We start from the raw sequence: 26,639 nt of genomic DNA on the forward strand, positions 1-26,639 counted from the left end.
ATTCTCAATGATAATCTTAACCAAGGGCTTAAGATCTGCTACTCTATTTGCCATTTAAAATTTCCCAGATTAGTCCTTAGGAATTGGACTGCTGCCTCCACCAGTCTATTAAAATGGAATTCTCAAAAGCCAGTAATGATGCCCAAAGGAGAAATTCACAAACCTTGTTTTAGTGTTCATTCTGCTTATACTGTATGCACCATCTACTCCATGCTTTTGTGATACTATTAAACTTGGGAATCATTCTCTTACCTCTCTGTACACTATGTCACTTTTACTGGTTCCCTTCTAACGTTTATCTGTGGGTATTTCTTCCTGCTGGGGCCTTAAACCCTCCAAGTCCCTTTTGTTCAGGGAAATGAGCCCTAAGGCCCCAGCCACCACTTCTTCGCTGATGACCTGCATATCTCTATTTCCCTCCAAGCTCTAGCTCCAGTCTTAAACTATATACAGGGAGTCCCCCTCGTGGCAGCACCAAATTAAAATTCCATTATCACTAATCCCCTCAAAACAGTGCCTCTCTCATTTTAACTCCTCTATTTCAATAAAAGGCAATTGTTTTCCGACTCGGATCCATGAGGATGTGGGTTCGATCCCTGGCCTTGCTCAGTGGGAAGGATCATGGCATTGTTGTGAGCTGTGGTGTAGGTTGCAGACGAGACTAGAATCTGGCATTGCTGTGGCTTTGGCTGTGGCTTAGGCTGGCAGTTGTAGCTCCAATTCGACCCTTAGCCTGGGAACCTTCATATGCAGTGGATGCAGCCCTAAAAGGACACACATACACACAAACACAAACTATGTATAAACCACCCTTCTTGACTGAGGTTTTCCTCTGAGCCAAAGAACTCAAAAAACAATTTGACTCTTTTCTTAGTTCTCCCATAACTAATACATAAAAGATTAAGTTAATCTATTCTAAATGCATAAAAGATTAAGTTAATCTATTATAAACAAATGGATGATTTAGGGCATAGGGGCTTAAATATTGTGTGGAACCCTGTTGAGAAAGGCTGCCAGGCAGCTGCAGTTAAATGTCGCAGCACCAACTTAAAATTCCATTATCACTAATCCCCTCAAAACAGTGCCTCTCTCATTTTAACTCCTCTATTTCAATAAAAAGCAATTGTTTTCTAGTTAATTAGTCTGGATATCCTAGAGTCAGTCATATTTAACATTTTTTCTTTTCATACTCTATTTTTAAACAAACGACAAAACTTACAAATTTCATTTAGTCTTAGTCACCTAGATCTATTACTACTTCCACAGTTTATGTCCTTATTGTCTAAGGTTCCTATAACCACAACCTCAACTTCCAGGCTTTTCTGTTTTCTTTCATTTCAATTTTATGCAGTTTAGTCTATTATATTGCCACCAAATTCATCTTTATGAAAATACTAATTTCAAGATAACAGTCATGAAAAAATAAGTCCAGGGAGTGGCCATTGTGGCGCAGTGGAAATGAATCCAATTAGGAAACATGAGGTTGCGGGTTTGATCCCTGGCCACACTCAGTGGGTTAAGAATCCAATGTTGCGGTGAGCTGTGGTGTAGGTCACAGATGTGGCTCGGATCTGGCATTGCTGTGGCTGTGATGTAGGCTGGCAGCTGTAGCTTTGACTGGACCCCTAGCCTGGGAACCTCTCTATGTCGTGGGTGCGGCTCTAAAAACCAAAAAAAAAAAAAAAAAAAAAAAAGTCCAAATTCCTTTGCCTGGTATTCAAGGTTTTCCATAATCTGGCCTCAATCTGTTTTTTTCAACCTTATCTTCCACTATTTCCCAACACAATTCCTCTGCTTCAGTCACATTTATCTATTCCTTCTCCCCAAATACATCACATTTATTCTAAAAAAAGAAAAAGTATTAAGAAAAATTTCAGTCACATAAAAAGGTTAAAAAGAATAAGATAATGCATCACATTTATTTTTTACTCTAAACCCACCTCATGTTATTCTTTTCAACTAGAATACTTTTCCCCTTTCTCCTCTTTGTGATAATCTGTCAGAACTCAGCTCAAACCTATTCTCATCTACAGCTCTGTACTTAATCTTTAGTAATCTTAATATTTAGTTCACAAAGCTCATCTCATTTTCAAAATTCCTACAGCATTTTTTTGCTCATTATACGACAACTACATACGTCCTTTGTGTAAATGTTTCTTGACTTTATCCTTATTTCCTGTGAACTTCTGGAGTTACATGTTATACCTCTTTGGCAAATATGCTGCAGTTAGAGAGTTTTACATATAACAAGCATCAAATACATATATAATAGAGAAAATACTTACAAGTTCATCTGATTCTGCATTCACTAAGATTTCCAACATCATGTTTTCTCCACGACTACTTTGCTGGAATACTTGAACTCCACTTTTCTTCAAAAAAAACTTTAAAAGAATTCATAGAGTTTAATTTTAATTCTTTCTCCATCATCATTTCACACTTAATAAAGTGAAAAAATTCTGAACTAAATGGCCACTAACTTTGTGTTTGATGTGTTTCAAAGTAGGAAATCCACAGAAATATAATGCCTTCTGGTCAACCCTGGTTATTTTGTTTTTGCTTATGTCTACACGCCAAGCATCTAATGATATTATTCTATACCTAAAAAATAAATTGAGGGATTTAATTTAAAATTCATACATTACAAGTAATCACAGTTTTTCAGCATTCCCTTCAGTATTTTGTAAGGGTCATTTTTGCTTTTAAATAAGAGAATAATTTGTCCCTTAAGACAAAGAAAATACAGCACAGCAGATTCTTTGTTGTTATTGATCCAGACAGTTAGTATGCCTGTAGGATACTAAGCAGAAATTTTTCCCATTAAGTTAAAAAAAAATACAGTATATATATATATACACACACACACACACACACACATATATATATAATATTTTTTATACTAAAGGAACATATAAAACAGATTACAAATCTCTATAGCCTCCATTTCTGGAATGGAAAAATAAGCATTTTATAATATCTATTTCATCTTTCTCTTTAACAAAAGAAAAAGTCATAACTGAGATTTACTTTATCTGCATATCAACTGCCACCTACGTATTATCTGTAAAGAAGATGAGAGAAGAGAAAAAAACAGCAAAGACATTTTAATGAGGAAGAGAAAGAAATGGGTTTGAAGCAAGATAACAGAGGAGCTCTTTCATTTCTTTTTTTCCTTCTTTCCAATTGGGTGGATGGGGAACATAAGAGGCAAAATCATAGCAGGTCAAATAATGCTGAGAGGAGACACTGGCAATGGAAACATAAATTTACACATTCTCTTGAGGGAGAGAACAGATGTATACTAGGTAGGAAAAATAAAACACAACAGAAAACAGAAATAGAGAAACAGAATTGTAACAAAGCAGAGAACTACAGAAACAACTGTGAGAGAGATGTTAAGATCCTTGGCAAGTTGGATATATAATTCATGCTAATTGACTACAACTGTTATAAATTTTCTGTTAGTTCTCCAAATAGATATTCAAAAGCTTTTTGTTTTTGCTCTGTCACCAAAAAACTACCCAACATTACCTTGTGTGGCATCGTTCTATGGCAGGGAACTTTTCTGGCCATGGAGAGGGGTAGGTAAACTCTGTGTCACCATCATACCAGCACATGAGGCACTCACTGTGTTGGTTTCTTTTCCTCTCTTCTTTTTTGAGGGAGTGGTTACATGTCTCCATGGCTTCCAACAATCGCTTCTGAATGTAAAGATTGAAGAGAGGAGTTAAAAATACAAAAAGTCTGGGAGTTCCCAGGTGGTCTAGTGGTTAAGGATCCAGCATTATCACTGCTGTGGCTCGAGTTACTGCTGTGGTGTGTGTTCAATCCTTGGCCTGGGAAATTCCACATACTGAGAGTGCAGCCCAAAAAACCCCCCAAACCCAAAAATTCTATAATCTCAACATACAGAATACATCTCTTTCCTCAGAATATAGGATTATTATTTGCGTTCTTGAAAAACAAAAATCTTAATAGAATTCTTTTTCATTTCATTACATGAAAAACTGAAGTGCTATTATTATTTCAAAGGGCCCAGAGGGCATTGCTTCTCCCTAGAAATTCCTCTGAGTCTATTATTCCAACAGCAGGTAGATAAGAACAGCCGAGAAGCAAAATTTAAATGTGAATTTATCATAATAATAATCATAATTCACTGATCATTAATCTCTGATCTTAAAGATTGTGCAATGGTTCATCTTTCCAATTATCTTTTGTTTTGTTTTGTTTTTATTTCTCGTTTTTGGCCATGCCTATGGCAAGTAGAAGTTTTTGGGCTAGGAATCGAACCTGTGCCACAGCAGTGACGCAAGCCACAGCAGTGACAACCTGGATCCTTAATCTATTGAGCCACATGGGCATGTCTTCAATAATCTTTTATATTTAACATAATTCCAATCAGAATCACAATGTTTAAGTTTTTTTTTAAAGGACAATATGATGTTAGTGTTCATATTATAAGAATGATGAGTGAGCTGCAAAAAGTTATCAGGAACTTGTCTTACCCAATCCTATCACTTTTAATAAAACTATACCCATAAGCAAAGCAAATCACTTTAGTATTGACATCACAGAAACCCTTTACAAACCAGAATAAAATAAAGAGTTCAGAAGTTCCCTAGTGGTGCAGTAGGTTAACGGTGTGGCATTGTCACTGCTGTGGCTCTGGTCACTGATGTGGCATGGGTTTGATCCCTGGCCTGGGAACTTCTGCCTGCTGTAACTGGGTCCCTCTCCCACACCCCCCCAAAAAGAGTTCAAAATGAAATCCAAATTTATGTCAACCACAGTATTTCAGATATTTAAATAAGATTGTTGTCATAACTAGCTATCCAATTGGAAAAAAAAGCATATATACTTTCCAGCTTCATATCATATACAAAAACAAGTATCAGAGTAATGAGAGAATAAAACTATTGGGAGAAAATATAGGAGAGTATTGTTAATTTGGAGTGAAAAATGTCTCAGAAAAGAAAATCATGGACTTGGAGTGAAAAATGCTTAAGTAAGGCAGGAAGAAGCCTAACAGCTTTAAGGAAAAAGGTATTTTTAAGTAAAAGAAAATGTTTGTGAAAGAAGATGTCACAAACAAATTAACAGGCAAAAGCCACACTGAGAAAAAATATTCCTAATATACAAAGAGTTGCTAAAAACCAAAAACAAAAGAAAACAAAGGAAAGGATAGAAATAGACAATTTGCAAAAGAGAAAATTTAAAAGGCAAACACACAAAAAATATAGTCAAATTAGGGGTTGGAGAAAAAAATTTTGAATAATAATAAAATGGCATTCTTCAACATCAGCATATTGGTCAAAATTAAATAAAGCAATAATATCCAGGGCTAGAGAAGCACAGAAACATGCACTTAAATATTGCTGGTATGAACTGGACCAGCCTTCTTGAAAAAGAATCTGGTAATATTCATTGAAACAAAAAATACACATTCCCTTTAACCAAGCATTCCTGCTCTGGGGACTCTACCTTATAAAAATAAAAATCTCTGATATATAAGAACACATTAACAAACAAAAAGAATACATAAATATACCAATCCTTTTGTTACAGCATTATGTACAGTGGCAAAAAATATGAAAATTTGTAAGAATTTGCAAAGTTAGTGTGGTGTGTTCTTACGTACCTTTCACCCAATGATAACATCTTACACACAGCCACACTACATTATAAACCAGGAAACTGATATTGGTACAACCCTACTACACACTTATTCAGATTGCATTAGCTTTTTATGCAAATTTTTCTGTGTGTACAGTACTATGAAACTTTTATCATATGTATAGATTCATGTAACTACCACTAAAACTGAAACATACAACTGTCACATCATTGTAAAGAAACTTCTTTATGTCTTTTTTTAATATTTTTTTTTATTTTAGGGCCATACCTACAGCATATGGAGGTTCCCAGACTGGGGTTCAATCAGAGCCACAGCCACAGCACCAGATCCGAGCCATGTCTGTGACCAACAGCACAGTTCACAGCAGTACTGTATCCTCAACCCACTGAGCAAGGTCAGGGATTGAACGTGCATCCTCATGGATGCTAGTCAGATTTGTTTCCACTGAGCCACAGTAGGATCTCCAAGAAACTCCTTTATGTTATCCCTTTATAGTCACATATACCCTATTCCCAATCCTAACTCCTAGCAACCACTGTGTTTTATATCACGATATTGTCATTTCAAAAATATTATACACATGAAACCATATAGGAAGTTCCCTTGTGGCTCAGTGGGTTAAGGATCCAGCGTTGTCACTGCTGTGGCTCACATTGCTGCTGTGGCGCAGGTTTGATCCCTGGTCCAGGAACCTCCACATGCTTTGGGTGTGGCTGAAAATAATAGTAATAAATAAATAGAACCATATAATATAGTCTTCTAAGATTGACTTTTTCACTCATATGAACTTTTTTCCATCCACTGTTTATACCAATAGTTTTTCTTTTTACTGAGTATAATTCCATTATGTGGATTATACTCTTTTTGCTGAGTATAATTCCATTATGTGGATATATTACAGTTGGTTTACCCACTCACTCATTGAAGGATATTTGAATTTTTTCCATTTTGGGGTTATCACAAATACACTGCTTTCAATATGTGTGTACAGGTTTTTGTGCGGACACAAGTTTTCATTTAGTATGACAAATAGCCAGGAGTGTGATGATGAGCTGGACAGTAAATGTATGTTTAACTTTATAAGAAACTGCTGAACTGTTTTCCAGAGTGGCCTCTAGACTTTCAGTCCAATAATTATCTTTGCCACTTTCAAAGTATTTACAGAAAAAGTGGTAGAAAGGAGAACTCAGCAAAATTTGGAAGACACTATTGAGTCAGATAATATTGTATCATAGTTTGACTCTAAAATACCATTGATATTGTATGGTATGCAATAAATAATAATCATTCAGAAAATAAACAGCAAATTTAATTTTCATAGTTATTTTTAGCTGATAATGGTATTTACTTAAATCTGATTGTCTTCTCCAATATTACATTCCGAGTTTAATTCTTCTTCGCATTCAAAACATAAAGATTTTTCTTTTTTTTTTTTTTTTTTTTTTTTTTTTTTTTTTTTTTTTTTTTTTTTTTTTTTTTTTTTTTTTTTTTTTTTTTTTGTCTTTCGTCTTTTTGTTGTTGTTGTTGTTGCTATTTCTTGGGCCGCTTTCGTCTTTTTGTTGTTGTTGTTGTTGCTATTTCTTGGGCCGCTCCTGCGGCATATGGAGGTTCCCAGGCTAGGGGTCCAAGCAGAGCTGTAGCCACCGGCCTACGCCAGAGCCACAGCAACGCGGGATCCGAGCCGCGTCTGCAACCTACACCACAGCTCACGGCAACGCTGGATCGTTAACCCACTGAGCAAGGGCAGGGATCGAACCCGCAACCTCATGGTTCCTAGTCGGATTCGTTAACCACTGCGCCACGACGGGAACTCCAAAACATAAAGATTTTTCTACATCACTTGGAAAATGACCATCTCATCCTTACATCTTCAACACTTCAGCATCTTTTGGATAGTGATGTAACGGATGTGGCAATGTGCTGCTGTGATCCCCCATTAGTATGGAAGATTTATTTGCTAAGATGCTGAAAGCGTGCTAGCTTACAACTCTTAGCTGACAGCCCTCTCAGTTATCCTCAGGTGAAAAGTCATCTCATACCCTTCCAAAATGAAGCCTGCACCCAGACTGATAGATGAAGAGTATAAAGTCTAAGATCCTTTACTGCAGCATACAAGAACACTAATGGGCCATTAGAGCCTTAGAGTGACTTGTGGGGTCAGCCAAGGCCTTTGTTGAGACAGCACTGTAGCTACTTGCCCTTCAGAATAATCCTTTTTTTCTTTTTCTTTCTCTTCTTAGCATCTTAGAGGGTAGCATCCAGAACCCAGGGAGGGGCCAAAAGCCAAGGAAACACTGACTGCAGAACCACTCTCAGGAATTAGGCTCTAACCAAGAAACAATTTCTACCCATAGAATAACAGGTATTTGACTATATGATACTTAGATTTCAGAATTGTTTTGGATCACTGATTGTTATATGCCTCCTTTTCCTGCCCTCTTTGAGAGGGGTGACACTGTGGTTAAGGCCTCTCTCTACTATAAAATTGAGAATGTTGGCAGGGGGAGTGGATTGTTTTTTAAACTCACAAATCTCTGAAACAAAAGAGCTATGATAGGAGTTCCCATCATGGCTGAGTGGAAAAGAATCAGACTAGCATCCATTAGAACACAGGTTTAATCCCTGGCCTCACTCAGTGGGCTGAGGATCCAGTGTTGCCATGAGGTGTGGCATAGGTCACAGATATGGCTCAGATATGGTATTGCTGTGTCTGTGGCATAGGCCAGCTGCTATAGCTCTGATTCGACCCCTAGCCTGGGAACCTCCATATGGAGTGGGTGTGGCCCTAAAAAGAAAAAAAAAGATCCACAAAAAACAAGAGCTGTCACTGAGGACTGCATTTGAGGAGTTTCACCCACATCTAAAGATACTGATAAAGATATTGATTTAAAGATATTGCTGAAATGAGACGAGCTTTTGTGGGGCATTCAATGTGTTTTATTTTGGATGGGATATGACTTATTCTGGCCAAAGGGCAGACTGAAGGAGATGGTTTGCAAAGATGGCCACAATAATTCTTCCTATCCCCATTTGTAAGCTTATTTACTCATTTTTTCTTTTTACGGCTGCACCTCCAGCATATGGAAATTCCTGGGCTAGGGGTGGAATCGGAGCTGCAGCTGCAGGGCCTATTACACATCCTTTGCAACACCAGATCTGAGCCACGTCTGTGACTTCAGCCTGCAGCAATGCCAGATTCTTAACCCATTGAGCGAGGCCAGGGATTGAACCCGTATCCTCATGGACACTATGTTGGGTTCTTAACCCACTAAGCCACAATGGAAACTCTGTAAACTCCTTTAAATGTGAGAAGGTGAAGTCTATTTCCCATCCCTTAAATATGAGCTGGTCTTATAATTCTCTTTATTCAAAACAATGTAGTGAAAGTAATGCTTTGCAAATTCTAAGGCTCAAGAGGCATGTAGCTTCTTCTGCCTTGTTAAAGTCCAAGAACACTTTGAGATACACCTGAGTGAGCCTCGTTGAGGGTGAGGAATCACAGAAGCCTCAGCTCCCAACCAATACCAACCACCAATCACAAGAGGGACCATCTCAGACAACCAGCTCCACTTGACCCACGATAGGACTAAAATGCTTACGTGATCCTTGTTTAATAATTACTAACATATGAATAAACATTTTTTCTTCCACTCCAAAATAATGTAGTTTTTTTTTTTAAAGAGGGCATGTTTTTTGAGGAATAATTTACACTCAGTGCAATAGAGACAAAAAGTACACAGTTTATGAATTTTGACAACTGAATATACCCAGGAAAGCCAAGATACAGAACATTTTCATCATTTCACAAAGATCCATCATGGATGTTCACAGTTAATCCTTTTTCCCTCCCTGACTCACTATGCAACCAATATTCTGCTTTCTTTGACCAAGCTTAGTTTGAACTCTTTTTTGGGGGGCAGGGCTGCATTCAAGGCATGCAGAAGTTTCTGGGCCAGGGATTGAACACTGGCCACAGCTGTAACCAGAGAGCCACAGTGGTGACAATAACAGGTTTTTAACCTGGTGAGGCACTAGGGAAGTCTCAGGATTAGTCTGTACTTTTTAGTGACTGACTTCTTTTGTTCAGCATGTTTTTGAGTTCCTCCATTTAAAAAAATTTTTTTTTTTTTTTGGCCATGCCTGTGGCATGTGGAAGTTCCCACGCCAGGGATCCAACCTGCGTCATAGCAGTGACCCGAGCCACAGCCAGTGAAAACACCAGATCTTCAACCTGCAGACCTACCAGGGAACTCCCAAGTCCCTCCATGTTTTTCCTTGTATCCATTCTTATTTTATTGCTGAGTAGTATTTTTGTTGTTTGGGTACACCATAAGTCCTTTACTCCTCCTGATGATGGGTATTAGGCTGTTTCCATCTTCAGGTTTTTTTAGGGCTATACCTGTGGCATAAGGAAGTTCCCAGGCTACGGGCTGAATTGGAGCTACAGCTGCCGGCCTATGCCACAGTCACAGCAACGTCAGATCCAGGCCTTGTCTTTGACCTACACCATAGCTCATGACAACGTCAGAGCCTTAACCCACTGAGCAAGGCCAGGGATCAAACCCACATCCTCATGGATACTCACTGGATTCTTAATCCACAGAGCCACAACAGGAACTTCAAAGTTTTCTTTCTCTTTTTTTCTTTTTTTTTTTTTAATGGCTATACTCAAGGCACATGGAAGGTCTTGGGCCAGGGACTGAATCTGAGCCACAGCTTCGACCTATGCCACAGCTTAACAACACAGGATCCTTTAACCCACTGTGCTGGGCCCGGGATTGAACCTGCCTCTGTAGCCAACTTGAGCCACTGCAGTTGGATTCTTAATCCACTGTGCCACAGCAGGAACTCCTATTTTCAGTCTTTAGTTACTATGAATATTCTTGTACAAGACTTTTTGTGAACAAGCTTTTTGTCATTCCTCCTCTTAGTAATCCTTAAGAATAGAATGGCAGGCTTAATTTTATGAGAAACTGCCAGACAGATAGGCATTTTATACTTCCAACGTCAATATATAAAGATTCTAATTGCTCTACATTCTCACTAAAATTTGGTCAAATTGGAGCTACAGCTTCCAGCCTACACCACAGCCACAGCAACTCGGGATCTGAGCCTTGTCTGAGACCTACACCACAGCTCATGGCAATGCTGGGTCCTGAACTCACTGAGGGAGGCCAGCAATCGAACCTGCACCCTCATGGTTGCCAGTCAGATTCATTAACCACTGAGCCATGACAGGAACTCCATGTTTTGGTCTTTTAATTTCTCTCCATTCTACTGAGAGTGTAGGGTAGTATAATCTTATTATGGTTTAAATTTACACTTCCCTGATGATTAATGATGCTGAACGCTTTTTCATGTACTTACTGGCTACTTGCATATCTTGTTCCGTGAAATGGCCCCTCAAATATTTTTCCAATTTAAAAACCTGGATTATCAGTTAGGCAGAAAATATAAATAGACACTTTTCCAAAGAAGACATATGGATGTCCAGTATGCATATGAAAAAATGTTCAATATCACTAATTATTAGAGAAATGCAAATCAAAACTACAATGAGGTACCACCTCACACTGGTCAGAACGGGCACCATTAATAAGTCTACAAATATGAAATGCTATAGAGTGTTTGGAAAAAAGGGAACCCTCCTACACTGTTGGTGGAAATGTAAATTGGTACAACCACTATGGAAAACAGTATGGCGGTTCCTCAGAAAACCAAATACAGAACTACCATATGATCCAGAAATCCCATTCCTGGGGATATATCCAGACAAAACTACAATTCAAAAAGATATATGCATCCATACATATGTTCATGGCAGCACTATTCACAATAGCCAAGACATAGAAACAACCTAAATCCCCAATGATAGATGAATGGATTAAGAAGATGTGATATATAAACAAAAAGGAATACTACTCAGCCATAATAAAGAATGAAATAATGCCATGTGTAGCAACATGGATACAACTAAAGATTCTTATACTAAGTGAAGTCAGAAAGAGGAAGATAAATACCATATGGTATCATTTATATGTGAAATCTAAAATAGGCACAAATGAACCTATCTATAAAACAGAAACAGACTTATAAACATGGAGAGCAGACTTGTGGTTGCCAAGGTGGAGGGGGAGAGAGTGGGATAGACTGGGAGTTTGGGGTTAGACGATGCAACCTATTACATTTAGAATGGATAAGCAGTGAGGTTCTGCCATATAGCACATGGAACTATATTCAATCTCTTGGGATAGACCATGATGAAAGATAAGATGAGAAAAAGAAGGTATTATATATGTACAGCTGGGTCACTTTGCTGAACAGCAGAAATTGGCACAACATTGTAAACCAACTATACTTTAAAAAATATGTGTGGGAGTTCCCGCTGGGCACAGTGGTTAACAAATCTGACTAGGAACCATGAGGTTGTAGTTCGATCCCTGGCCTTGCTCAGAGGGTTACGGATTTGGTGTTGCCGTGAGCTGTGGTGTAGGTCGCAGATGCAGCTTGGATCCTGCGTTGCTGTGGCTCTGGCGTAGGCTGGCAGCTACAGCTCTGATTAGACCCCTAGCCTGGGAACCTCCATATGCTTCGGGAGCAGCCCTAGAAAAGGCAAAAAGACAAAACCACAACAAAAAGAAATTTTACAGTTGTAACTTTTACATTTGAGCTATGACGTAATTTGAACTAAGTTTTGTGTATAGTGTTGAGGGATGGATCAAGATTATTTTTTTCCACACATGCAGTCAGTAGTTTCAGAGCCAATTGCTAAAAAGCTTTTTCTTTACCCAATGAATAGTTTAGATGTCTTTTTTTTTTCAAAGAACACATGATTTATTAATGACAACTTGCCATCAACAGCACTGATTTAAAGAACAAAACAAATGAAAAAATAAAAGCAGACTAACATTCTCACCCTTGGAGACCAGCTGAATTCAAACAGGCAGTTTTGATGTCTTAATTGGAAACAAATTAACTGAATAAGTAAAGATCTATGTTTGTACTCTATTCTGTTCCACTGACCAATTTTTGCCGATTGCAATGTAAGTAAGATATTGCCTTGATTACTTGAGCTTCATGCTAGGTGATGAAATCCGATAATGAGAGTATTCCAATACTGTTCTTCTTTCTACAGATTGCTTTGGCCACTCTAGATCCTTTGCAATTTCATAAAAACTTTAGAACTGGATTTCTAATTACACAAATACCTGCTGGCATCTTTCATTAGGATTATGTTGAGTCCAAAGACCTACCTGGGAAGAAGTACGTCTTAACAATATTAAATATACTATTCTTTGAACATGGTATATCCCTCCATTTATTTAGGTTTTTATCTCTCAACACTATTTTTAGTTTTCTTTTCTTTCTTAGGGCTGTACCTGTGGCATATGGAAGTTCCCAGGCTACGGGTCAAATCTGAGCTGCAGCTGCTCTTGTACATCACAGCCACAGCAACCTGGGATCCAAGCTGTATCTGTGACCTATGCTGCAGCTTGCAGCATCGCCGGATCCTTAACCCACTGAGCGAGGCCAGGGATCGAACCGCATCCTCACAGATACTAGTCGGGTTCTTAAAGTGCTGAGCCACAATGGGAACTGTTGTTTGTGATTTTCGGTGCACTTGTTGTTAAACTTGTAGCTGTGTATTTTTTGTATTTTTAATGCTATTAAAAAAGAATAAAATAGTTTTTATTAAAAAACGTGTTTTTTTAATTGTCGTTAGTATAGGGAAATACAATTGAATTTTGCATGGATTTTAAATCCCGTGAACTTGCTAAATTTACTTGATTATAGCATCTTTTTGAAGATTCCTTAAAAGTTTCTACATACATAAAAATGCCATGTGAATATAAAAACAATTTTTCTTCTTACTTTCTAATCTGCATGCCTTTATTTCTTTTCCTTGACTTAGTACACTAGACTTCCAGTACAATATTAGAGAGTCAATTAGAATAAACATCCTTGTCGTATCTTTTCACAGAGAAAACATTTACATTTTAACTATTAAGTATGTTGTTAGCAATTAGTTTTTCTTTTTTTTTTTTTTGTCTGTTCTGAGGCTGCTTCCCACAGCATATGGAGCTTCCCAGGCTAGGGGTCGAATCGAGTTCTAGCCGCCTGCCTACTCCACAGCCACAGCAACGTGGGATCCAAGCTGCGTCTGCGACCAGCTGCGTCACGGCAATGCTGGATCGTTAACCCACTGAGCAAGGCCAGGGATCAAACCCGCAACCCCATGGTTCCTAATCAGATTCATTAACCACTGAGCCATGACAAGGAACTCCTCCAGCTTTCTTATAATTAGCACACCTAGAAGCTTTGACGTACATAATGAAGATGAGAGTAGTTACAACTCATTAACGGGAGTTCCCATCGTTACGCAGTGGAAATGAATCCAACTAGGAACCATGAGGTTGCAGGTTCAATCCGTGGCCTTGCTCAGTGGGTTTAGGATCCGATGTTGCCATGAGCTGTGAGGTAGGTCACAGACGCAGCTCGGATGTGGCACTGCCGTGAACCCGCATGTGCCGCTGATGTGGCCCTAAAAGGACAAAAGACAAAAAACCCAAAACCAAACAAACAAAACACACCCCCTGTCCGTGGCTTAGAGGGAAGGAACCCGACTGGTATCCAATAGCACGTGGGTTTGCTCCCTGGCCTCACTCAGTGGGTTAAACAATCTGGCATTGCCATTAGCTGTGGTGAAGGTTGAAGACTTGGTTCTGATTTGGCGTTGCTGTGGCTGTGGTGTAGGCAGCAGCTACAGTTCTAACCTGAGAACTTTCATACGCCGTGGATGCAGCCATAAAAAGTAAAAAAAAAAAAAAAATTAAAAAAACCCTCATTAACAAAACATAAATGGTGATTAAGGCCCACTGCTCATTAATTTATGTGAAATAATGTCTGACAAAAATATATGCGTATATATAAATATTTCATACACTGACCTCATCAATAAAAGGTATTAGTACCACAGCTTCCCATTCCTGTTGTTTCCCATTTAGATCAGTTTTAAAATCAGGTGGGTAATATTCGATAATTGGTGAGTCTTCACTGGTCATCAAATGCTGTGAAAATATAAAATAGTGTAATAGAAATTTAAGAAATAATATCAATGTAGCAATATAGAAATGTAGAAATAAAAGAACTTATTTCTCAAAGTAATATTGAAAATATTTAATAACCAGTATGTCATGGGCTCAGAACAATCAAAACAGATGTGGCTATAAAAACCTGCATGGTTATACAGATCCAGAGTAGTTGAGCATCAATCCTTAATGTATGTGAAGGTAGGAAAAAAGCATCAAAGAAACTGAAGAAGAAAGGAAGGCCGGGGCCAGGATGAAGGGTAGTTTAAGTTTTGGAAAGATGCAGAAGCAAGTAAGCCTAACACAAACAGCAAAGGATGTGGGTTTACACGTGTCTACTCTAATTTCTGCTACCAGACCATGGAATTAGAAGAGATTGATGCTCTACGAAGAACTAAATGACGTTCACATTCAGAATCAGCTTAGTAGGCTTAGTGTAATTTTGGTGACCCAAACACTCTTGAACTATTATCCTTCCATTATGTGAAAGATGTTAACCAAACAAAAGCCTTTCATTCCACAACTTGATAAATGAAATGTCTAAAACCCAAATATAAACTGGGGCAATACTTCTGTTGAGACAAATGACCTATTAGAACTATCCCTATTCTAATAGGTAGAAGAGAACTGAAATGAAATCTATAAATGACTGGACAAAGTAGATGGCTTCATATCTTGCCTATCTCAAATTATTTTATCAGCACAGAGACAAACTGAAGATATGCTTAACAGGATCAAAACTAAAGAAGCTACATATGCTTTGAATGGTTTATGGAGTTTGCATTTTTTAAAAAAACCTAACTTTAGATCAAGGAATTATTTTTTCCAAGGGACTTATTTTAGGAATACTACATTTGAAACCGAAAGTAAATATGTTTAGCTATTCAAGAAATTTTAGTATGATGTTTCTAGGTTTGGAGGAGGAGTGCCTAAATATTACAGGACATAAAAATATTTAATTCTAAAACCCACCTGGTAGCATGTAGGAAGTAAATTTTTGCTAGCTGCTGGAAGTACAGCAAGAAGCTGTTCAAATGGTTTAAACGGTTTTCCTAGTTCAAAATGGATTTTGAGTGTACTGATGTTGCGGATATCAGATAGGAAAGGTGCATAATGGTATGGATAAAACCTATAAAACAAAACTGAGTTTTACACAATGGCAACTTTATGAAACAGGTCAATAGTAAGAATATATTTTTCCATATTTTATTTAAACAACACATAGCAATAATTCTAAAGAAAAAAATACTCATAATTCTCCCACTTGAATATTAGAAATCAGCAGTGTTGGAAAATTTAGGTCATTGGATGGCAACAAATGTCATATTTCCTTAATTTTTAAAGTGCAGCTTTACATTTCTTTTTTCTTTTCTTTTTGTCTTTTTAGGGCCATACCCGAAGCATATGGACGTTCCCAGGCTAGGGGCTGAATCAGAGCTGTGGCCATCGGCCTACGCCACAGCCACAGCCATGCCAGATCTGAGCCGCGTCTGCGACCCATACCACAGCTCACGGCAATGCTGGGTCCTTAACCTACCGAGCTAGGCCAGGGATCGAACCCACAACCTCATGGTTCCTTGTCAGATTTGTTTCCGCTGTGCCACAAGGGGAACTCCCTAGTGCAGCTTTACATTTCTAACATTTGGATGTGTCGTGTAATTGAAGGATATATATAATATACAAATATAATATGTAACATATAACTTTTTAGTTTTATATATATAAGTAATATGATGGCTCTCATAGTTCCCAAGATGTTCAGTGTGACTCCTCCAAACAATATAGATTCTTAGAATGAAGCAATGAGGTCATCAGAAGACTTTCAGTCAGGTCACGCAGGCCTGGGTTTCTCTCTTGAGGACAGAGGGAAGAGTGAGTCTGAGCTGAAATGGCTATTACAAGTCAGCTCTAAGAACTTTTGTCTTTTGAGTTAGTATATATATTGTGTTTATGATAAGGATTAAATCATTTTTCAATAATATATATTGTTATTATTTTTGGTTTTAATACCTTCCCATGTGTATCTACAGGAAGAAATATTTTTACAAAACTTCAAACATGAAGGTTTTCAAAAATTTCAGTGTTCCTAATGTCTGAATAAAGATAGCAAAAAAAAAGAAGAAATATTTTTATATTCCACAATTAAGGCATACTTCAAAAGGATGGGAAATTTTAGGAGGCAGAATGGCATGTGGAACAAAGGAAAATGTATAGACTTTGGAATCAGATAGGTTTGGACTTGATTCTTGGGTATATGGTATTAGAAAGATTAGTTAACCTCTCTGAGCCTCATCTGTAAAAGGCAAAGAACAGTGCTTACTTTAAATAGTTGCAAGGATTATATGAGAACACGCTGTTCAAGTGCCTGGCCTTAACACCTGGTAATATAATAGGGATACTTTATACTCAACCTCTTTAAAAATGGCAAGTCAAGGATATAGGTCATCTGAGTGCTCTTCAGAGAGGCCCTGAGAATCATACTAGTTACTGCAAAAATTTTTTAAAACGGCTATTAGTAAGTGAAATCATATTTTTTTTTTTTTTTTTTTTTGCTGTTTTAGGGCTGCACCCGTGGTATACAGGGGTTCCCAGGCTAGGGGTCCTATCAGAGCCACAGCTGCTGGCCTACGCTACAGCCACAGCAACATGAGATCCGAGCTGCATCTGCGACCTACACTATAGCTCACAGCAACGCCAGATCCTTAACCACTGAGCGAGGCCAGGGATCGAATCCATAACCTCATGGTTCCTAGACAGATCTGTTTCCGCTGTACCACAATGGGAACTCCAGTAAAATCATAATTAATGCCACATTATTTTGTATGGTCTGTTTTGCTATTGGTGCTTTAAAACAGAGCCTAGCAGAGGTGCTCTGAACACAAACTATCTCATCACTTAAAAGTCTTTACTTTTCCCTGCATCATCTTTTGGCTTATCTATTTGTCTGTCTTTCCGTCCATCTGTCTTTTTAGGGCCGCACCCACAGCACATGGAGGTTCCCAGGCTAGGGTCAAACTGGAGATATAGCTGCCGACCTATACAACAAGCAATGCTGGATCTGAGCCATGTCTGCGATCTACAGCATAGCTCATGGCAATGCTGGATCCTCAACCCACTGAGCAAGGGCAGGGATCGAACCCGTGTCCCCATGGATGCCAGTCAGGTTCGCTAACTGCTAAGCCATGACGGGAAATCCTTGGCTTGTTATTTTTCTATTTTGGTGGATGGTTTGGAAACATAGATGGAACTTACTGGAACAGGAAACATGAGAGAAATAGAGAATTATTCTTATTTCCAGGGAAAGCAAATAATTGCTTTCTTCTTTACTCTTTCCAGCCTAATATTCACAGAACCCATTCTCTTCAAAAATTACTTCTGACAGAAAAATTTTTTCAAGCACATAAAAATGTAGAGAAGAATATAGTAAACAACCCTAGTTAACCATCACTCACACCCAATAATTATGAAGACTTAGTCACACTTGACTCATTATGACAGAAAATTTTAAATCCTTAGATTAACAGAGTTTTTATTATGGGCCATCTGCTACGGCTGGAAGTATCTTTGTTATACAAAGGTCTTTTTAAAGTATTTTCACATACAAAAAGATTACCTGTATTTCATTTAAACTTGGCTATATGTATCTTTTTAACAATAGAAATAAAAAGAGATCTCAAATGAGTTTAAAGTAGAATAAACCATTATAAAAAACAAAACTTTATTTTTATTTCCTTACCAGCTCCAGGACTGAACTCCATGATAGTAATAGTGCAAAATCCACTGTATTGCCTGAACATAACATGCAGCTTGATCAGCAAGAAAGTCACTGAAAATAGAAAAGAATATTTTCATTATGACATTATTTTTTGAAGACAGACCACTGTGTTTGAAGCTTGACATCTCCTGTTTTCACATTCTGCCTCACATTTTTATTTAATCAACAAATAAACCAAAAATTGCAATCAGAAAAATTTTAAAATATTATTTAAAAAAATTCCATCAGGCTGGATTAAAGGTTTGCCTTATAGTTTTCCTCAACTAACTATCAGAATACTTAAACCTGGTGTGCATATTTATTCAGTCATATACTATGCTTTCGGTTTAAAGTTTGAGGATTTAGTTAATGAAGCTTTCTATAAAGCGGCACAAACACTCTTAAATATTCATGCTGTGAAAGGATACAGGGATGGGAATCTTCTTTATTTGGGAGGATGCCTGGGAGAATCACAGGAGGAAATCAGAAAGACCTTAAAATCTGGTTACGGTGGCTAGAATATACTTTGAAAAGGGCTATATCCACTGAACAATATTCATTTTAATCTTGTCTTTCTCAAAAACCATCATTTAAAGTAAAATAATCACATATACACACGCCAAAAAAGAGGCACCCTAGGTTAAACTCTAGAGTGGCTCTAAACCCTGTTTGTATCTGTTACCACAATTTGAGCAGAGATACATTTAAAAATTCCAGATCTACATATTTCCAAGAGGTATGCTTTTGAAAATGAAATGCATGGAGTTCCCACTGTGGCTCAGTGGGTTGAGGACGGGCGTTGGACCCCTGGCCTTGCTCAGTGGGTTAAGGATCTGGCGTTGCTGTGAGCTGTGGTGTAGGTCGCAGGCACTTGGTAAGCACTTTATAACTGTTTGTTAATTAAAATAAATAAAATACAGGGAGTTCCCATTTGTGGCTCAGTGGTAACAAACCCGAGCAGTATCCATGAGGATGTGGGTTTGATCCCTGGTCCTGCTCAGTGGGTTAAGGATCCAGCGATGTGTGAGCTGCATGGCTCAGATCTGGGTTGCTGTGGCTGTGCCCGGCAGCTACAGCTCTGCTTTCATTCCTAGGTTGGGAACTTCCATATGCCACGGGTGCAGCCCTAAAAAGAAAAAAAGATTTTTTTAAAGTTAATAAATAAAATATGAATGTAAGTAATTCATACCGTGGGCTGTAATTTAAAAAGTGTGAGCCACCATTTTAGAGGTCATGTTCTTTTTTTTTTGTCTTTTTGCTATTTCTTTGGGCCGCTCCCGCGGCACATGGAGGTTCCCAGGCTAGGGGTCTAATTGGAGCTGTAGCCACCGGCCTACGCCAGAGCCACAGCAACGCAGGATCCGAGCCGCGTCTGCAACCTACACCACAGCTCACGGCAATGCCAGATCGTTAACCCACTGAGCGAGGGCAGGGACCGAACCCCCAACCTCATGGTTCCTAGTCGGATTCGTTAACCACTGCGCCACGACGGGAACTCCTAGAGGTCATGTTCTTAAGGAAATTTTGTCCTAATTATTAACCTGGATCTGGGTCAGGTGGCCTTTGAGATTAGTGTGATACGAGTTTTAGAAGATGGGAAGCAGAAAACTAACCATCTCGTATTGGGCAATTTTATTACAGGAATACAGCTGACCCTTGAATAATCCAGAGATTAGAGACGTTAATACTCTACGCAGTAGAAAACCTGCCCATAACTCTACAGTGGGCTCTGTATATCTGCGGTTTTGCATCTTTGTGGATCATGTACTACCATATTAAGTATTTAGTGAAAAAAATCCACATGTAAGTGGACCTGCACAGTTCAAATCCATGTCGTTCAAGGGCCAACTGCATAATACATGTCAGTTAACATTACCTTTTTCAAAACCAAGCTAGCTGAAAGGTCTACAGTAATTTATGAAAATAAAAATTCCTGGGAGTTCCCGTCGTGGAGCAGTGGTTAATGAATCCGACTAGGAACCATGAGGTTGCGGGTTCGATCCCTGGCCTTGCTCAGTGGGTTAACGATCCAGCATTGCCATGAGCTGTGGTGTAGGTCACAGACGCGGCTCAGATCTGGCATTGCTGTGGCTCTGGCGTAGGCCGGTTGCTACAGCTCCGACTAGACCCCTAGGCTGGGAACCTCCATATGCATGGGGTGCGGCCCTAGAAAAGACAAAAAGACAAAAAAAAAAAAAAAAAAAAAAATTTCCTTCCTCCTATCATCTTAACTATCAAAACATGCTGCTTTCTGAAGAACTGCAAAGTCTAACTTTTCTTCCACTTTACAGCAAAAGCACTGGCAAAAACATACTCAGAAACGACATCAACTCCCATTTTTGTCATATAATACGTTCTTTTATATTGTCTAAACTCGGTTTCAAATAGGTCATCATCTTCAGTCTCATCTTCTAAATTATCTGGAAAAAAGACAGAAAAATAGTGGCTGACAATTTTGAATATTCTGTTTTTCCATCTAAAGCTTTGATAAAAATGTATCAAAGCAGATACTTATAAACTATCATAGGCAGTTTCCTTGTGGCACAGTGGGTTAAGGATCTGACATTGTCACTGCATTGGCTTGGGTTGCTGCTATGGTGTGGGTTTGATCCCCGGCCTGGGAACTTCCACATGTTGCAGGCACAGCCAAAAACAAAAACAAAAACCCTATCATAGGAATCTGTTTTATTCAGTATTATTGAATTAATACTAATAAAGAGATAATTATTCTGTCAAAAAAAAAAACCCATAAATTAAAATACATTTTGTACTCACCCTTAGAAGTTACTACTTCTTCTCCATTTTTATCTAAAGCAGCCCAACATACGGAGTTTTCCTGGCCCTATAAAAATTATTAATCAGTACAAAGTTAATGGCAACATTTACTTCAGTGAGGCATTTAACAGAGAGATTTAAAAAATACGAAAAATAACTGAATGATCCTTAAGTGACAGACTGCAAAAGTTTATTTTAAAAATAACCCTCAAGGAGTTCCCATCATGGCTCAGTGGTTAACAAATCCGACTAGGAACCATGAGGTTGCAGGTTCAATCCCTGACCTCGCTCAGTGGGTTAAGGATCTGGGTGTGGTGTAGGTCGCAGATGCGGCTCAGATCCCCAGTTGCTATGGCTGTGGCATAGACCAGTGGCTACAACTCAGATTAGACCCCTAGCCTGGGAACCTCCATATGCCACAGGTGCGGTGTTGGAAAAAGACAAAAAAAAAAAAAAAAAAAAAAAAAAAAAACTGAAATCAAAACAGAACAGAATGCAGACTGACTGCTGCTAAGCTCCACTGAGGAAAAGCTAAGCAATTAGAAAGACTGCACTAAAGAAAATCAGGATAGTTACCCTTCCCAGAGCAAAAGGCTTGAAACTAAATAAAAGCAGTAAGCACAAAGAGTTCAAGAAACACAGCAATCTCACCAGAATCCAATAATTATGGATTGGCTGAGGCAAATTTCAGAAGAGATTTGTTTTCCCAGCTAACACAAAAAAGATATTCCTTAGAGGTTATTGGAGGTATTTTTACAGGGTACAGGTATATTCTAACTGATTCCATTATTCATTTATTGAGCACCTAACATTCTATCAGATAGCATACTATTAATTACTCATAGCTGGGGCTATTACTGTATTTTATATATAAATTATTTCTAGAGAAAAATCACTGATCTATGTAAAGTGTCAAAGCATTAAATGATATAAATATCCAAATTAAAAAAAAAATAACTAGAGTTCCGGCTGTGGTGCAGTGGGTTAAGAATCTGAACCAGTGGCTCTTTGGAGGCACGGGTTTGATCCCTGGGCCAATGTAGTGGGCTAAAGGATCCAGTGTTGCCACAGCTACGGCACAGGTTGCAACTGTAGCTTGGATTCAATCCCTGGCCCAGGAACTTCACATGCCATGGGTGCACCCATTAAAAAATTAAATAAATAAAAAAATAAACAAAAACCTAATTTTTTTGGGCTCTTATATTTAGAAATGCTTTTTATACTTCTTGATAGACTGGAAGAGCAAAGAAAACACAATGTTCTTCAAGGGTAAAAATGAGAAATTGATGTTTAAAGATAAGATTTAAATGATAGGATCTAATCATTTAAAAGAAAATGATTTAATCATTTAAAAGAAAAAGAAACCAAAACAACTTTTAAAATGTCCACAGAGGAAAAGAAAAAATGAAACTAAAATGAGGCAACCTCAAAATCATAAGAAGGAAAATGAGAAACAAGGAATATCAGTTTTATCTTTACAGCTAAAAAAATAAAGGACACCTAAAAAAATTGACACCTTTGTTTTTTTCTTTTCCTTGTAGTTCTTAGCTTCTTCTGCTGCAACACCTGCTGCTTCATTGAGGTACTTGTTACCAACTTTGCTTTCAAACCACTTTAGGTCCACAAAAACTTCACTGAAGTGCTCCCGATCAAACTGGACAGAAATATTTAAATTTATTTTAAAATAATTTAAGTACGTCTGAGAGAATACAAACCGAACTTTTAACAGTGGCTACTTCTGGGACACATGAAATCAGAGGATGTTAGTTTTTTATGGACATGGGGACTTTATCTACTACTCTGAAAATTAAAAGTAAAAGGCAAATAGAAATAAAAATAACTGAGGTGAAATTATTTATACAGAATGACTAACTGGAGTAAAATTACAAACATTTCTTCTTCTGATATTACGTAATTGGTTACTGACCATTTATAGCTACCCTGGGACAGGAAAACAAAAACTTCCAATTACTTACATCTGATAGTTTCACAAGGTATTTCTCAAATCGAGGTAAGTTGAGATGCCCACTTTCATTAATATAACCTAAAAGGAACAAAATCTAAATTTACTAAAAGTTGACTTTATTTTTTCTAAACACACCTACAAAATTCTTTTTACAATATTTTGAATGCTGAGACTTCCTAATCAAGGAAAAAACACTCGGTATTGGGATATGTAAAGGGCCCTAGTTTCTATGAACTTGATGTTACTATAATATGCAATATGTAAGAGCTGAAGTAAAATATTAAAAGTTCCAGGTCCACATAATAATCCTCCTAAATTTCCAAACAACATTAGGTAACAGTTAATTAAATATGTTCCAGAATCTACCTAGGTCTGCTAACTCATTTGATCTGTTAACTTGAGAAGAAAAAGTCTAATGTCCTGCCACTCTGTTGCCTCTTTTAACCAGCATTACCACTGTCAATTTCCCCTTTTTCTTAGGGCCACATGTGTGGCATATGGAAGTTCCCAAGCCAGGGGTTGAATCAGAGCTATAGCTCCTGGCCTAAGCCACAGCCACAGAATCGTGGGATCCGAGCCGTGTCTGTGACCTACACCACAGCTCATGGCAATGCCAGATCCTTAACCCATGGAGTGAGGCCAGGGACTGAATCCACATCCTCATGGATACTAGTGGGGTTTGTTACCACTGAGCCACGAAGGGAATGCCTCAATTTCCCATTTTAACGTAAAACACTTTCCTTCATATTAAATACTCTGATGTTTATCCATTTTAACTTAAAAATCTTTCTTTCATATTAAATACTCTGAATTTCTATGCTTAAATATGAAAAGAGCTAGGTGAAACCAACATCGCCTGCTGGCCTTCTTAAGCAATTAAAGGTGAAGATTAGTTAAGTATCAATAAATGAGACTGCTTAACTTAGGTCATTCTCTTTGGTTGTGAACCACTGAAAATTACAACTTTAGAGCTTGGCACCTTAGAACAAAGACACTCCAAGTTTTTTCCCATTTCAGCTGTGCATGCAATAATCTAATAAAGTGAGTGACATTTTCAGGTTAGCTGAGTGTTAAATTAAAGGAGCCTCAAATGAATATTAAACTTTTTTTTTTTTTTTTTTTTTTTTTTTTTGTCTTTTTGCTATTTCTTTGGGCCACTCCCGTGGCATATGGAGGTTCCCAGGCTAGGGGTCGAATCAGAGCTGTAGCCACTGGCCTACGCCAGAGCCTCAGCAACGTGGGATCCGAGCCGCGTCTGCAACCTACACCACAGCTCACGGCAACGCCGGATTGTTAACCTACTGAGCAAGGACAGGGACCAAACCCGCAACCTCATGGTTCCTAGTCGGATTCGTTAACCACTGCGCCACGACGGGAACTCCAATATTAAACTTTTCTTACCCCCAAGTTCTGGCAGGATGGTAATATATGTTCCATAAAGAAGTGGCAGTGCATCATGATTAATATGTAAATGAGGTAGATGAGGGATAAAATCATTGCCAACAAGAAATCCCATCAAAATCCAATCATCGATTATCCTTTCAATATCATATTTAAATGTGATCTTGTCCTACAGCAACATGGAGAAAAGAGTCAAACCCTATGGAAATTTCTGCATATGCTTCTTTGACCCATGGTTATATTAATACTTACTTTTAATGCTGAAAACTCATAATCAATATACTCTCTCATTAAAGACAAGTGTAGGAGGTGAAATGTGGTTTCTTCTGGTGCACATACCCTGTAATTAGTCGGATGATCAACAGAGAGTTAATTATATTCTTAAGGCTCAAGTTTTAAAATGTAGCTTAAAAAACTCATTATTAGGAGATAATTATTTCTTGTCATTAAAGCATGTAATTTATATGAAAGATACAGAGAAATGTTGAGATAAAAATATAAATGCATAAGTTCATAAGTTTCCTTCTGGCATAGCAGGTTAAGGATCTAGTGCTGTCACTGTAGCAGCTCGAGTTGCTTTTGTGGTGCAGGTTTGATCTGTGGCCCAGGAACTTCCACATGCTGTGGACAAAGCCAAAATGATATATATAAAATTGCAATTATAATAGGCATAAAGTTCAAAATAATTAGTTTGTATTATGCTTTCTGTGGAAGGTCTCTCAGAATTAAGAAAGTCTAAATAATACATAACAGATATAAGAAACCAGTGGGATCTGGCTCATTTAAGGATAGCCACAAGCAGAAGGAATAGAGATAAATGAGTGTATGTACTTTTTTATCTAGTACAGTATAGTCCGAGGCATCAATTATGAGACACTGTCATTTCCTCCTCTTAACTTTTCCTGGCTTGGTATAGGGGTCTATATTCCTAGCTATTGGGCTATACTCCAAGATTAATTACGAGTAAGAATATAAGCTGTTAACAGCATACTAAAAGCATTTATACGCCATAAACAAGTGAGATTTTCCCTAGGAATGCAAGGATAGTTCAACATAAGAAAATAAATCAATGAAATATACCAGAGTAATAAACCACATAATCATTTAATAGAAAAAAAAGTCAAAATCCATTATCCCTTCATGATAAAAATATTCGGCGGCATATGCTTACTGTGGTATATGGAATGATGGACCAACAGGGACCTGCTGTATAGAACAGAGAGTTCTACCTAATATTCTGTGATCATCTATTTGGGAAAAGAATCTCAAGGAGAATGAATGTATGTAAGTATATAATTGAATCACTTTGTTGCATAGCAGAAATTATCACAACATTGTAACTCAACTATACTTCAATAAAACATTAAAAATGAAAAAAATACTCAGCAAAGTAGGAATAGAAGGGAATATCTTTAACATGATTAAGGAAATTTATGAAAATCCATAGCTAATATCATAATCAACAGTGAAAGACTGAAAGCTTTCCCTCCAAAGAAAGGAATTCCAAAGATCAAGAACAAGACAAGGATGCCCATTTTCACTATAGTTACTGGAAGTCCTAGCCAGGGCAATTAGGCTAAGTTGGAAAAGAAGAAATAAAACTACATCTATTTACAGATGTCATAATTCTGTGTATAGAAAATCCCATAGAATCCACACACACACACATATACACACAAAACCCCAAAAAAACTAGAACTAAAAAATGAATTCAGTATAGGTACAGGGTTACAAGGTCATCAAAAAAGCAAACTGTGTTTCTACACACCAGCAACAATCAAAAAGGAAATTAAGAACCAATTCCACTTATAATCCCATCCAAAAGAATAAATGTGACCAAGCAGGCAAAAGAAAAAAAAAAGAGAGAGACAAAATACTAAACTCAGAAACACAGAACAGATTGATGGTTCACAAAGGTAGGAGATGGGGAGTGGTGAAATGGATTAAGGTCGTCAAAAGGTATAATCTTCCTGGAGTTCCCATTCTGGCTCAGCAGTAACAAATTCAACTAGTATCCAT

At 37.8% G+C, this 26,639-nt stretch overlaps 1 protein-coding gene across 1 annotated transcript in view; it reads right to left on the reverse strand.

Moving 5' to 3' along the window:
* Positions 1-26,639, reverse strand: part of XRN1 (5'-3' exoribonuclease 1) — a 110,688-nt gene that overhangs the window by 64,954 nt on the left and 19,095 nt on the right. The window contains 12 exon segments of the mRNA XM_005669915.3: positions 2,286-2,384; positions 2,481-2,601; positions 3,532-3,701; positions 14,584-14,703; positions 15,697-15,853; positions 18,461-18,550; positions 20,793-20,898; positions 21,254-21,320; positions 22,770-22,907; positions 23,230-23,297; positions 24,621-24,789; positions 24,873-24,960. Coding sequence (XP_005669972.2) covers positions 2,286-2,384; positions 2,481-2,601; positions 3,532-3,701; positions 14,584-14,703; positions 15,697-15,853; positions 18,461-18,550; positions 20,793-20,898; positions 21,254-21,320; positions 22,770-22,907; positions 23,230-23,297; positions 24,621-24,789; positions 24,873-24,960 — 1,393 coding nt within the window.

Source organism: Sus scrofa, chromosome 13 (genome assembly GCF_000003025.6).
Source record: "Sus scrofa isolate TJ Tabasco breed Duroc chromosome 13, Sscrofa11.1, whole genome shotgun sequence".
Lineage (NCBI taxonomy): Eukaryota > Metazoa > Chordata > Mammalia > Artiodactyla > Suidae > Sus > Sus scrofa.